Source organism: Scyliorhinus torazame, chromosome 1 (assembly GCF_047496885.1).
Source record: "Scyliorhinus torazame isolate Kashiwa2021f chromosome 1, sScyTor2.1, whole genome shotgun sequence".
In the NCBI taxonomy this organism is placed as follows: domain Eukaryota; kingdom Metazoa; phylum Chordata; class Chondrichthyes; order Carcharhiniformes; family Scyliorhinidae; genus Scyliorhinus; species Scyliorhinus torazame.
This window is the reverse complement of record NC_092707.1, coordinates 171,819,618-171,834,158: the sequence shown is the minus strand read 5'-3', so window position 1 is coordinate 171,834,158 and position 14,541 is coordinate 171,819,618. Positions and strand designations below refer to the sequence as shown.

At 40.1% G+C, this 14,541-nt stretch overlaps 1 protein-coding gene across 3 annotated transcripts in view; it reads left to right on the top strand.

The window, feature by feature from the left end:
* The window catches only part of LOC140416755 (transcription factor AP-2-beta-like), a 125,496-nt gene that overhangs the window by 10,452 nt on the left and 100,503 nt on the right, over positions 1 to 14,541 (top strand). For all 3 annotated transcript variants that reach the window (XM_072501149.1, XM_072501150.1, XM_072501151.1), the window contains exon 4: positions 5,859 to 5,919. In XM_072501149.1, the coding sequence (XP_072357250.1) occupies positions 5,859 to 5,919 (61 nt within the window). The remainder of the gene's footprint in view (positions 1 to 5,858; positions 5,920 to 14,541) is intronic.

Below are 14,541 nucleotides of genomic sequence, written 5' to 3'. Positions count from 1 at the left end.
AGAATCCGCGGAATGTTAGAACTTGCCTGGCTTTTGCTAGTTTGCTACACGCAGGTGCTGCCTGTACAAGCTGAGCAACATGTTTTCAGGCGGCATGGGGCGACATTTTCATTCTGTTGAACTTCTATTCAATGTTACTCCCCCCATCCCGCTCCTAATGTCGCATTTCTCTCAAAGTCATATTTACACCTAATGTCACGTTCCCCCATCTCACATTTCCCCTAAATTCACATTCCCTCGACATCACGTCCCCGAATGTCACATCCTCCCCAGTATCACATTGTCCCTAATGCCATAGTTCCCTATTGTCACACATCCCCCCTATTATCATATCCCTAGAATGTCACATATTATATGTCCCCTAATATCACATTTCCCCCTAACATCACATCTTCCCCCGACGATCATATTCCCCAATGTTCCCTAAATTGTTTCGCCACCTCCCAATATTACTCCATGATGTCGCAGCACGCCCCCTTCCCATCATCTCACATTCCCTCAATATCAAACTGCTAAAATATCACATTCCTCTTAATGTCACAAACCCCCTGATGCCACATTCCCCGAGTATCACAGTCGCCCTAATATCACATTCTCCCTAATAACACTCCCCCCTAAAGTTCGCAGTCAATAGAACTGTGGAAATCCCAGGGAGGGTAGAACTTTGCCTTCATTCTCTAAAGAGGATGGCTGGGAATCAATATGTGAAGTTTGTTTCTACCTTATTTTCAAACATAGAAATGACCGAGACCTTGCTCGCCTGTGTTAGGGAGTTAAACAAATTAGGTGAATAGTCCTGACAGTTAAATCAGGTAGAGATCGAAGGGACAGCGAGGGGGGGGGGGGGGGGGGGGGGAGAATCCAGTCCATTAATGGATGCACTGAAGTAGTAGTTTGCTAAACTGGAATATTTCCCAAACCAACCAGTCCTACATCAGCACATCGTATTTTTGCTTGTTTTAGAGTCAATATAATATGCAAAATCAGAGAAGCAGATTTTATGTACGAGGCTGATTTAACCGGATCTTCGTTCGCTCTTAAATTTAGGACAGCAAACTCGCCTTGAGTAAAAGTTCCGTCTGATACTCTTATCCTTGGCCAACGCGAATTGTTCTGAAATGAAACAATAATCAAGTCGCAGAGGAGTTCTTATCACTTTTTATTGTTTCTTGGAAACTAGAAAACTGACACAATTCTTTGAGGACCTCAGTAACTTCTAATTTTAGTATACATCGTAACCCTCCCGAATTTATTGAGTAGTTATAGATATGTGGTTCGGGCAGTATAATTTATTCTTGTTCGCTTCTGTAATTATATGTTGAAGATTAATTCAAATGCGTTGCGTTCTGTAAAGACAGAAGCCAATCTAATTTATTTTACACCTCCGGGATAAAAGTTAATTTTACAAGTTGTAATTTTTTTAAAAGTTGACGTTCAGCTTGATTTTTAATTATCTTATTAGATTGGCATGTAGCAAGATAAGGGCCCACGTATAATAAATGCAAATTGTACTTTTAAAAAAAAAGATACAATTTGGCAGATTTACTTTTATCTGAGAAATGTAAACGCCATCATATTTTGTCTCCTGTCTGTTCAGAATCGAACACACTTGAATTCATTCTGAGCCATGTACTTTGTACACCCAAAAGAATTGCAAAAAGGGAAATATATATTAAAGTACACAGGCAATGAAACTGTGGAATTACCAGGGAGGGTAGAACTTTGCCTTTATCCTCTAAAGAGGATGTTTGGGAATCGACGTGTGATTATTTCTACCTTATTTTCAAACATAGAAATGACCCAGACCTTACTCGCCTGTGTTTGTTCAAAAGAGACGAGGTGAATTGTCCCGGCAGTTAAATCAGATAGACAGACACCAAAGGAACAGCAAAAAGGAAATATATTTGATCTAATAATAATAATGGGCAAAATACATTTGAAGGGTTTCCTTTATTAATGGCCTCTATATTAACCTGGTCCCAGTCCACATTTTGTCCTTTAGCACGAGACTCACGGATGAAATGCCTGTTTTTATAATGCAGTGCAAATAGAGTAGAGACATAATGTTCGGGGCTCCATTCCATCGTGTGTAACATGTAAACTGAGGATGAAATTACTTTGGACGAGCACACGTCGGCAGCAATGTAGCACCTGGTGGCTGTGGAATAGACAAGTACGGCAAGGGACGTATATTGAAAGAATGGCTCGGGTTCCTCTTGTTTCCAAGACAGATCAGTACCACCGAACACGAAATACCGATTTTCACTCCAACATGTTCATGCCTATAAAATTCATGAGATTTGTCATTCCTGTACTTTATTCTCCTCCTGTGGCGCGGCGGTGAATAAGCGTTACCGGACAAAATAATTGATATTCCTGCTTAAGAATGATCTAAATTGCATGCAAAGCAATCATGTTGGCGACCATTTCCCAGGGTAAGCATACACTGATTCACCCCCTTCTCCCGTAAAAGGGAGGCGAATAGCCCCAAACAGTATCTATCTAGTTACTTCATCACAAACTAGCACAGCAAACTGCAGTCGGATCACTTCTGTCAACGTGTTTAGATGTAAATAGGATTTCCTGTTGATGACTATTATTGTCGTATCACAGATGCTGTAGTTTAAATCCCAAAGTGACCATAAACAACCAGGACATATGGACCCTTTTAACCCAAATTGTTGGCATGTCTTTAATGTGCAACAACTGCTTTAACCCTCTAAGATATCCACTGCCCCGTGTAGCTTTTAAAATACAGCAATAGAAGCATAGAATTTACAATGCAGGAGACCATTTACCCCATCGAGTCTGCACCGCGCTTAGAAAGAGCGCCCTACTTAAGATTTACCCTAACTCTAACTTAAGCCCATGTCTCCACCCTTTCCCCACAACCAAGGCCAGTCCACCCAGTGCACATCTTTGCGATTTATGGGAGGAAACCCACGCAGACATGGGGGAAAAGTGCAACACAGTCAACGGAGGCGGGAATTGAACGCGGATCCCTGGAACTGTGAGGCAGCAGTGCTAACCGCTGTGGCGCCCGTGCAGGAGTTTGGGAAGGGAAGTGTATTGTTCAGTACAGCTTTCTAAAGTACAATAGGCAGAACAAAGCAGTCCTTGGCCAATGAAATAAACGAGCTCAGTGTGATACCTTACATGCCAATTCAGGGCTAGCGGATTGAAATATCAAGCAACCCAAAAAAAGCAAGATTTTAACTCTGTTCGCATTTTCCCTTTTATGCCGCACTTTCCAAGTTCCATCGCTCGTCCTTTTTCTGAGATAACGAGCAATGTTGTCGGTCAGATGTTCGATACTGGGATCTGAGGGGGTGGGGGACAGATTAAAAGGGTTGTTTATGAGCGTGTACAGTTTAATTTTGATGAATTAATCATCAAATTACATTTGACCAGCCTGCCACGTAATTAGAGTAAATGGATAAACACATGGGAATGTTATACTTGTTCAGAGTCAGGGTTTGGGTCCCATTTATTTCATTATATATTGAGGTTTGATTCAACTATGTGCTTTCTAATTCACCACTTGTTCCGATTGAACGTTTGCAAAGGTGGTGAGCTGAAACTCCGCTTTTTAAGTGCAAATATCAAACCCATGCTCTTAAATTTAAATAATAGTAATCTTTATTATTGTCACAAGTAGGCTTACATTAACACTGCAATGAAGTTACTGTGAAAAGCCCCAAGTCGCCACATTCCGGCGCCTGTTCGGGTACACAGAGGGAGATTTCAGAATGCCCAATTCACCCAACAGCATGCCTTTCGGGACTTGTGGGAGGAAACTGCAGCACCCGGAGGAAACCCACGCAGACACATGTGCAGACCATGCACAGACAGTGACCCCTGGGACCCTGGAGCTGTGAAGCAACAGTGCTAACCACGTTGCTGTCCAGTCCTACCGCAGCGAGCAATAAGTAGCGGATCACTTTTCAGGCCATTTATAAGTTATTGTTTAAAAGTGCAGGTTCTCTCGTTTAAATACCTGGGATTAATTTCGTTCCAATTACTCTCTTTTTAATTTTGTTGAAATCATGTCTGTGGTAATTAATTTGTCTGCGATCCAGCCCTCGAATCCTTTTCCTCTTTGCATTCACAAAGTCATTAACCTTGTTGAAGTTAAGGAGCCGAGCAACAAATCAGTGGTAGAAACCTAGAAACAAACAGGCGAACGAGAGTTTCGGATACCTCAACAGGTGGCGGGTTGTAACATTTCGGACCATGGATTCTACTGTACCAACCATTGACTCCATCCATGAAAAGAATCTGTGGCAGGACACGGAAATTAGTCAAGATCCTTTCCCAGCAACACCAGTTTACATTGGCTTAACGTTATCTAATCCGGAGTGCCGTGTCCTCTCACTATTTCGATCATATAGATTTGCAACTATATGGAGATAGATGTACACATCCACCCGCCCGCCCCCCCCCCCCCCCCCCCACACACACACACACACTTTTCAACAATTACACTCATTTAAGAGTGAAATGATGCCACTACCATTCGCGCTACATTCGCAAAGTCTTGTTTTTAATAATACCACACGGAGGTTGACTGGAGAACAACCGCCATTGCTTATTCATTATGAACCCCAGTCTCGGTAAGTGGGGCTATTTATTGTTCGCCGGCCGTATAAATAAATAAACAATTTGTTAATTTCAATGTTATTGAAAAGAATGGGTCTGTCAAAATACTTCAATTATTTTCCCCAAACCCATTTTAAAAAAAGAACACGCAGTAATTGGACAGCTGTAAGACGAGAATCCCAAGGAGGAGAAATATCGAGGCCACTTCCATCAGACTTGTTAAAACGTCCATTCCAGAATGTGCCCCATATTTACTTTGTGTGAGTTGAACGATTGCAGAATAAGACTTCTATTTAATCCTTGCATTTAATCTAGCCGCCTCGTGAAGATTTGATTTGACAGTGATTTATCCTGAAACGAAACGACACATCTGTATGCCAACCCTGACTGAGGTGATGGAGTCCTCTCCGACAGAAAGTTGTGAGTTCGAGACCCACTCCAGGGATTTGAACTCAAAAATCTAGACTGGCATTCTAGTGCAGTATCGAGGAAGTGCTGCATTGTCGGAAATGCCCTCTTTCCCATTACATGTTTAACGGACGCTCTTGTCTGCAATCTCGGATGGGTAAAAAAAAGATCCAGTGGCTACTATTCCAAAGAAGAGGGGAGATCCCATGGTTTCTGGTCAATATTTAATCCTGAAACAACAACACAAAAATAATGATCACATTGCTGTCGCTGGGATCTTGCTGTTGGCGAATTGATTGCTCCAGCTTCCTACATTACCCCGCGACTGCATTTCAAATCAGTGGCTGGGAAGCGCTTTGAGATGTCAGTGAAAGGCGTGATACGAACGCAAGTCTTGTTTTCCCCTCTCTGGCATTAATTTGTTCGTTTTTAAAAAAAATTATTGTCAGATCGTTCTGGTCTTTGCAAGACACACGCACACACAAAAAAAATAGTCGGTGCGTACGTGTTGGAAAATATGAAGGGGCTTGGGGAAAACTTATCAAAGAAACTGACGCGACCAAGATGTGAGTGGATAATCACTCAGGGGAACAACAAGGTGACAGTCAGGAGAAGGAGGCAGCGACAGAGAGATGAGAGCATGTGGCTTCACTGCTTTCCCTGCTCCCTGTCCAGACTTTAAAATCTATTGAAAGCAGCGTCAGTTTCGCATCAACTCAGGAGGCAGAGAAACCAAGTGAATTCTAGTGAGCTGCAGTATGGCCAGCAGATGAGAAAGGAACTATTGTCGCTGTATTAAACCTTTTAAATAAACGATCTCATCGTATCTTTTTTTCCCTTTTCCCCTTCAGGCCGTGGATGATAACGGCAGCCCTGGGATGAATATATTGGACCAGTCTGTAATTAAAAAAGGTAAACGACCCCTCCTGCTCTCTCATTCAGCTATAATAAACTGCAACTGATTGCGCGCGCATTTGACTTGTTTTTATGAGCTATTATTAACATATTGTCAGAAACTGAGTCTTGAACCGCATTAAAAAACGTATTCGGGTATCCACAGCATTGCTGGCTAGCAATTCCCATTCAGCGGTCTACCGAAAATTTGAATTGTCAGAAGTCAGTTTACGATCACTTCGTATAAACTTGTTAACTGCTTGCTATCTCATTATTATCTGTATGGCTATTTTATGGTCAGGTGGCATTAGGCATTTAATAGTGTGAAGTTTTAAGCAGGATCTGGTGAAAACACGATTGCAGAATGCATCACAACATGCCCAGAAAACAAGAATCCATGAAATAATGTGTCTATTTTCCCTGCCAGAAGTTTATTAAGGGTCAAGAACAAGCATGTTGACTTTTTTAATGTTTTGGAAAGGAGAGACACATAAATATTCCCGGCTACAGTCGAAGCCTTGTTGTACACGAGCAATCAATCACGTTCCTTGACCCCAGTTAGTTTTTTTTTTGTACAGACTTATATACTGATCATAACTGACTTGCCACGCTGGCAATTGCTCGTTTATAACGGTCTTGAACTACTTGCTGCCCTGTTACGGCAAGTATTTGTGGGTAGCTAAATTTCTTGAATCCAAACTAAAGCTGTCGCAGAAGCACAGAGTAGGAGCCAAGCATGTTTTAAAGGGTAACCTGGTGGTTCGCGTAGTGAGACTGGGACTATGCCCGTACTTGGAATGTAACAATTGTCTAAGGCATTGGAGAGTCTGACAAACACAATTAAATTAAAAAATATATATCAACACCATCATTTATTTTAAGCCACTGGAACTTGGTGAGAAAATTGGAAGAGTTTTCAGAAGACAGGCTGTTGTGAGTCAGAGGGAGAGGTGCTAACACAGACCAAACGTCGATGCGATCAACTTTTCGGGAAATAGGCCCAGGAGCGTGGGGTGAGGCGTCCTGAGGAGTGATCTTGCTCTGGAGCGAAATCTAAATAGTTACCCCAAGAACATACTTCGAAGCCACGTCTCTTGGGCAGTCCCTCAGCGTCGCGGGTGGCTTGCTTCCCACTCCGGGGAGGTGGTTCTGCGGGGACTGAGTAGTCAGATTCTGGCTCCGCAGACTCTGCCACAGGGTTGGCAGTAGTCGAAACTACTACTTCCTGGGTGAAGGCCCACGAGGTGTGCCTGAGGGATGCGATAAAAGAGCGAAAATAAATACCTTTCCTTGCTTCGTTAAACTGAAAAATGTTGTTTATTTAAAAAGGAGACATGCGTTCCATTTAGCCACACTGATCTAACCAACTTCTGCCTTCAATCTCGTTGTAAAAGGATGAGCCAAACCTATTTGTTCTACCCAAAGATGTCCCAACACTCCCATGTGTTTCTTACTCGCGGGGCAGTGGAAAGCTGATTGAATTCGCCTGTTCTTCATATAGCCAGTAACGGGTTCGTAGTGTGCATGATTAAATAAGGATGGTGTTTTTTTAAAAAAGTACAACCCAGCGTATTGCATTCAGGCCCTGTATTAAAAAGATTAACTCTTAAATAAGAGTTAGGAGTTCAACATTGCGATTGAGGACTCGGTGTTCGTGACTGCTAACCCCAAGAACCTCACTGTCAACTTCATAACCAGATCGACAGTCAATGTAACCGGGGAGAGAGTGGCGAGCGTGCCTCTGGGTTCCTCCCCCCCCCGCCCTCGTTTATTTTAAGTGTCCCACAACGCAATTGAAGTAAAAGTAAACACCAGAATGCACAGGCAGATCAGCGGACTGGTCCAAACTACAGTCAAACAATAAACCATCATTCAGCCGCACCTAAACACTGTCTGGACCAACATTTGGATCGACTTTTAAATGATATAACATCAATGTAATTACAATATTTTTGTATAAACTGTTTGCTCAAAAGCCAACTTGAATCATCTCCAGTCTTTGCCTTGTCAAATCTACTTAACAGCAAAATAACATATCTCTGGTGATGGGCTGCCTGCACGCTTTCTTCGGTTCTGATTGGTTCTGGAGTTATCAGCGTCTATGTCTCGTGTCATATGGTTCTATTTAGTTTATATGTTATAAGAGTTTTAAAAATACATTTCGAAAGTTTATACACATTGGGCACGTGTTTGAATACATTTAAACAAAACCATATAAATAAATATTAAACGAATATTGCAAAGCTACCAATCTGGACGATTGCAAGTTCAGAGGAAATGCCGCTGGGGCCCTGTATTTTCCACTTCGAGTTTCGAAAGACACCGCAGCAAAATAGTTGGTTCACCCGCGCTCATGAACCACTCTCTTGCTAAGTTCCCCTTGGGGCTTTGGATCTTGCTGGTTACGGACAGGCAAGTGGGAAACAACACACCCCACCAAGTGACACAAGCAGAAAGTATAAAGAGAGAGAGAGACGAAAATGCAACATAAAGTAAATCAAACGGAAGTCAGAAACAGTCAATCCCAGAAGAAGCGAACATAGGAAGAGAAGGGACGTGGCAGTAAACCGCCTCAAAATAAAACAAGGTGCAGGTGCACTGCAGCAAATAGAAGTTAGAGTGAAAAGGCAGCGATGCATGTGGGGATTGGGGGGTGGGTAGAAAGCGGTGTGATAGATAAGAGTTCATTAACCCTCTCCGGGGCTCGTTTAGTTCTCATGTTCACGATTAGCCCCTGTTGAGACTATTGCAGCCGTCAGCCACACACCGGGCTGAGGAATCTCAGTTCAGAGAGCAGCCTGGAACATTGCAACCATTTAAATACCGAGCTCAGCTCGCTCCGCGAGTGTCTATTTAATTCTTCCCCCCTCTCTGTCTGCTTCTATCGCCCCCAGTTGGTTCACCGTATAATTGACTTCCTTTACCTTTCATACTTGTTTCTCGGTGGACAGTTTCATTCAATAAACATAGATAAATATATAATATATATCTAATGGAAGAACCCGTTTTACCCCCTGAGTGACATTTTATGCTTCTTTACGACAGTTTCTGGCCAATACGTTAAGCATTTATCACAACGTTTGCAGTTTGTAACAATGATTTAAAGATAATGATATAGGAGGGTGGTTCTAGGAATGCACTGTAAAGACTATTCTAACTGCAAAGGTCATTCTTTTACAAGTTTGCTTATTTGAACATTACTCCAGCCCAGTTAAAAGTGAATCTCAAATATTAATTGTTCCTCTTTAAGTTTTAGCTGATGTTATATAGCAGAGATAAACTGTCGGGAGCAGAGGTTATTTTTTTGTAGTTAACTTATTACTGCGGACAGGCCGTAACTCACCCGGGAACTGTATCTTTGTTTATGATTTGATTGATTTACTTTAACCAGTAACCGGGAGAATATTTCAATACGTGCGACACACAAAATAAAACTTAGGAAGGCGTAAACGTCCACTTAATCTACTCCGACATATTGATTAAATTGTAGGTTTTTTGTATTTTTAAGAGTACTAATCAAAGAACTGTGTTGTACTTTATTTTAAATAATTGCTATAGGACTGAAAATTCTTAACGAATGATTAACTTCAGAGCGTGATGGCAGTTTGAGGTGATCCTGAGAGAGAAAGGGGTGAAATTATTTCAGTCGCCAAAGGGTCAAATTTTCCAGAGTTTGGGAGAAAGGGTTCATAGCTCTGAAGTTATCCAATGAGGCACACATACCCCATTGCTTAGTGCGCACGTTGGTCTGAGAACTTCGCTATGATGGCGAAGGGCGAGACGATCTTTACCAAAACAGGGGAAAGAAGGTTACTTATTTTTCACAGCTAAGTTCAGACTCCTCGTTCTTTAATGGTGCTGGAAAATGGATGATGGCTGAGCACGAATACTGAACATACATACCTGTTATTGTGAACATTAGGAAGCACGTTTGGAAAACTGCCACAATACTGCTTATTTCAGACTTCTCAAGTCAATCGTTTGCTCCTTAGATGTAGAAACAATGATAACGTTCAGTAGTCAACCGTGGAGTGTAGAGTTTTTTTAAAAATCCTCGACGTCCCCATCTTGATCACAAATAGCTTTTATATCGATCCAACTTAATGGTGCTAAACATGGGGAAGGACATTTTAGTGCGAATTTCTGGTAGAAATGAACATTGGCACATCTGATTGAACAACATTCGTACAGACCTTACATTTAGATGCTATTCAACTCAGAAAAGCATTTCCATCACTGTGTTCAGTTGGACCAGAAGAGGCACGCGCAAGAGAGGGTAGGGGGGTATCAATGTATTGTTTATGACCAATGCTACCACTCTCTACAGTACCCGTGTTTAGCAAATGGGAACAAACACATCTGGCTGTGAACGAATGGGTAACGCACCTTAATTTCACCTGTTGCAAAAGGACGGCAATATTGAATGCCAAAAGTATCTAAATTACACTTTGCAAAAACAAAATCGAACAAAAAGTGATTTTGGCATGAGAAGTCAAATAAATCCGCAGTCACCAATATAGATTATAAAGGTACATCAGGAAAGGACACTAGAAAATAACAAGAAGAAAACAATAAGCAAAAAGCCTTGACTGGTCATGCTTATTTAAACCTAAGAAAACACAAGGAAAGGAAATGGGGCAGCACTGTTCCATATTGGCAGTCCTAGCCAAATTAAATATCATAATCTTTATTATCACAAGTAGGTTAACATTAACATTGCAATGAAGTTAGTGTGAAAATCCCAAATCTTCCATCCATTCTTACTCTTGTTCCTTTTCCTTCTTGAACTGATAGGTGAATTGGAATCTACAATTTCTTGTTTAAAAAGAGAGCTGTTGATTTGTACCAGTTCCTATGTGAATAGCCTTGGGAACCTTTTGTATGGGGATTTACTGTGCACAGTTATCTTAAGGCTAAAAATATGAATGTACAATTAACAGGTTTAAAATTGAAAAGCAGTTAAATATTTATACAAGTTAATTTATTCAATGCATTTCAAATATCGGAATAGACTTTAGAACTAATAATTTATCTGAAATGCAATGAGAAATATAAAATACCTGAATGAAGAAAAATAAGAAGCATGAAAAACTAGTATCAATAGAAATGATGAAAACCAAACGATAAAATTATAATGGCAGCCAAGACTAGGTTAATTTAATAGAATGAGTCCCGTCTCACTTTACTCCTAAGGCATAAGCAATCTATAAAATGATCTATCTTAACTATTGGGAGCCCTGGAAGAACAAACATCTGCTCTTCGTGCCAGTTATTATCACACTACCCTCACAAAACTTCAAAATCCATGTTTGATGACCATTTCATATTTCTTCAAGTTATTACAGCTTCAGAGATTGGGTGAGAAATAAAGGCTTTGAAATGTTTCAAAACTCAACACATTTGGTGGATCCAATCAATTGTTAAATCACATTTATCATTAGGGTGATACAAAGTTGAAATAGATTAAATTACGCTTTGCTCAAATAAACTGTAAGTGAAACTTTTTAATGTATCAAACATACAACTGTCTTGCATGTTTAATAAAATGTTATCATTAAATTACTTTGCTTATCCAATATAATTTTCATAAAATGCACCTGAATATTCTATAGCATTTTGCATTCTTTCTGAGAAGCACCATACAATTTAAATAATAATTTAACAATAAGTACTTGCAATCTTTCCAAAATTTCCTTTCACTAACATAAATCCTTAATGTGAGTTTAGGATTCACTCATATACATCTTTTCTCAGTGCATATTTTTCAGGTGAGATTTTTAACAAGCTCTTAACAATACTTAGGAAGAAGTTTTAAAAATTACTATTTTCCTTCCACTCATTTTAGAATGCGAGCAAGGCTCAGAAAAATATTACCAATGAAAGAAAAATCATTAATTACTTTTTCCTGAAGTTAGTAAGGACAGCACCACCAACTGAAAGTTCCTCGCCAAGCCACACACCATCTTGACTTATTATTATTAATCATCTTTATTGGCACAAGTAAGCTTACATTAAGACTGCAATGAAGTTACTGTGAAAAGCCCCTAATCGCCACATTCCAGCACCTGTTCAGGTACACAGAGGGAGAATTCAGAATGTCCAACTTACCCAATAGCACATATTTCGGCACTTTGTGGGAGGAAACCCATGCAGACACGGGGAGAACATGCTGACTCTGCACAGACAGTGACCCAAGCCGGGAATCAAATCTGGGACTCTGGTGCTGTGAAGCCAAAGTGCTAACCACTATGCTACCGTGCATGCCCTTTGGAAGTATATTGCCATTCCTTCAATAAAGCTGTGACAAAATCCTGGAACACTCTCCCAAACAGCACTGTGGGTGTACCTACTCTACCTGGATTGCTGTGCTTCAAGAAGGTGGCTCACCGCCATCTTCTGAAGGGCAATTAGGGATAGGCACTAAAAATGCTGTCCTAGCCAGCGATGGCCATGTCCCATGAAAGAATGTAATAAATAGTAATTTAAATAAAATATTCTGAGGAGAATTTGGCACAGAATGTCATTCATTTATCAGTCATATCCATATAACAAGAAATTTGTAATTGTGTAGTATAGTAAAAGATTATGATTTAATTGAATCAAAATTAAAATTGAAAACCTTTCACCTTTATATGCATTTCTACACTCTGTAAACATTACATATTATTTTTACTTGCCCCTCTGGGAAATTCCATGCAACAAAGCCAAATCCAGTGATGAAGGTGGACAAAAAAATTGGCATTTATTCTTTTCATTAATTTTATGCACACTGAGCCTTACATCAAATAAAAATAATCTGCCAGCTATAATTTAGTTTAACTACATGAAATAATCATTTAACAGAAAGTTGTGAGAAATTACATCAAAATGTTACCTTTGCCTAACCAGATCATTGCAAGCAATGTTTTTGTTTGAGGGAAACCAACATAGGTTGCTTACCTATCAAAATCGGTAGAGCTGAGGCAATGCTCAGATACACAGCGTGATTTTCGTTCTTCAAAAAATGTTGTCTGCACCTGGTTACAAATGAAGCTCATCAGGCTGAAATTTATCTGTAACGAAAACACCTACAAAACAAAATTTATTAGAATTTGACCAAATCCATTTTACTTGTCAGTCAAAAATCTAGCTGAACTGATATTACTACATCTGCAAACGTATCATTTGGCTTAATGCATTGCTGTCAGAAAATTATTAATTGAATCAAAATGAGGAACTGATGGTTAATGACACAGCTAGTGTAGAACTTTCTGAAATAGGACTTTTTGCCTCGGCTCTCCTCTTTCCATCTGGCTGGTGTGTTGCCAGTAGTGATGCAGGCCTTTTAAAGCTTTATATTTTGCATTGTCTTCAGTGGTAGCACTCAAGATTCATGTAAATGTTGTTTGCTATCGGAAGTTAATTCTATATTTTGGAATACCATTGGTGTCACAAATACCACGTGGCCAACACTTGCAATTTATTGCCAAGAAAATTAAAAGAACCAAAATGAACTGCACTCTGGTATTTTTTGATAAATTACAGGCCTCCAGTTAGACCACATAGAGCAATGGGAAGTGGCAGAAATGCTTACAAGTTTAGTTTGGGCTATGCACATACTGAGAAGCACACAAACACGAACAATAAACACAAAACAATTTCTGCAGGACACCAACCGGGATTGCCTGATAAAATGTCCAAAACACCCGCAAGTGTTTGTTATAAATCTTCACAGGTAATGTGCAATTGTATTATGCATTTCAGGGCGTGACATTTAGGAAGGTTTTAGATTTTAAATACATTTCAAAGTCTGGATATAATGTGCAGTCCCCACTTTTTAATTTCTTTTGGGAAAAAGTGTGCATCATACTTGGAGATTTATAGTCTACTATAAAAATATTAAATGCCACAACTTCGCATTTTCTATTATTCAATAAAAATACGAACAGATAAAAGTTACTCTTGGTTACTGTGGACCATTTAATAATCCATTTCTAAAGAAATAACTTATAGACAATCACTTCCTAATGGTGGCGCAGTGGAAAGCGCTGCTGCCTCACAGCGCTGAGGACCCGGGTTTGATCCTGGCCCCGGGTTACTGTCCGTGTGGAATTTGCACATTCTCCCGTGTCTGCATGAGTCTCACCCCACAACCGAAAGATATGCCTAGTAGGTGAATTGGTCTAAATTGCTCCTTAATGAAAAATAATTGGGTGCTCTAAATTAAAAAAAAAAGAAATCACTATTCCTAAGTGTGGAAATTGTCATGTGTTTCTTATTCATTATAAATCAAACATAGGTCCTGGTATAGCTAATCTCAGTCAAGGCAATGAAAGGGGATTATAGCTTAGTCCCTCAATTAGGGAGAAGAAAATCGGTCAGAGATCTACATTTGACTCCTATACCAGTGATCCTTGCTGAAAGCATTATGTGGATGTACTGTGGGGTCAGGAGTAGGTTTGACCATGAAATCCTCTGAGTCTTCCAAACTCACCATTAAGACTCATAAGACAGTTAAGGCCATTTTGAAGTATTGGAGAATGCATGGCTGCCATGAATCAATACTCCAACAAGGAGTCAACTCTCCTAGTTGAGGGGATTATGGCAGCAAATTATTGAGAAGAGAGGAAACAAACTCATTTAAAAGAAGGGCAAATACCT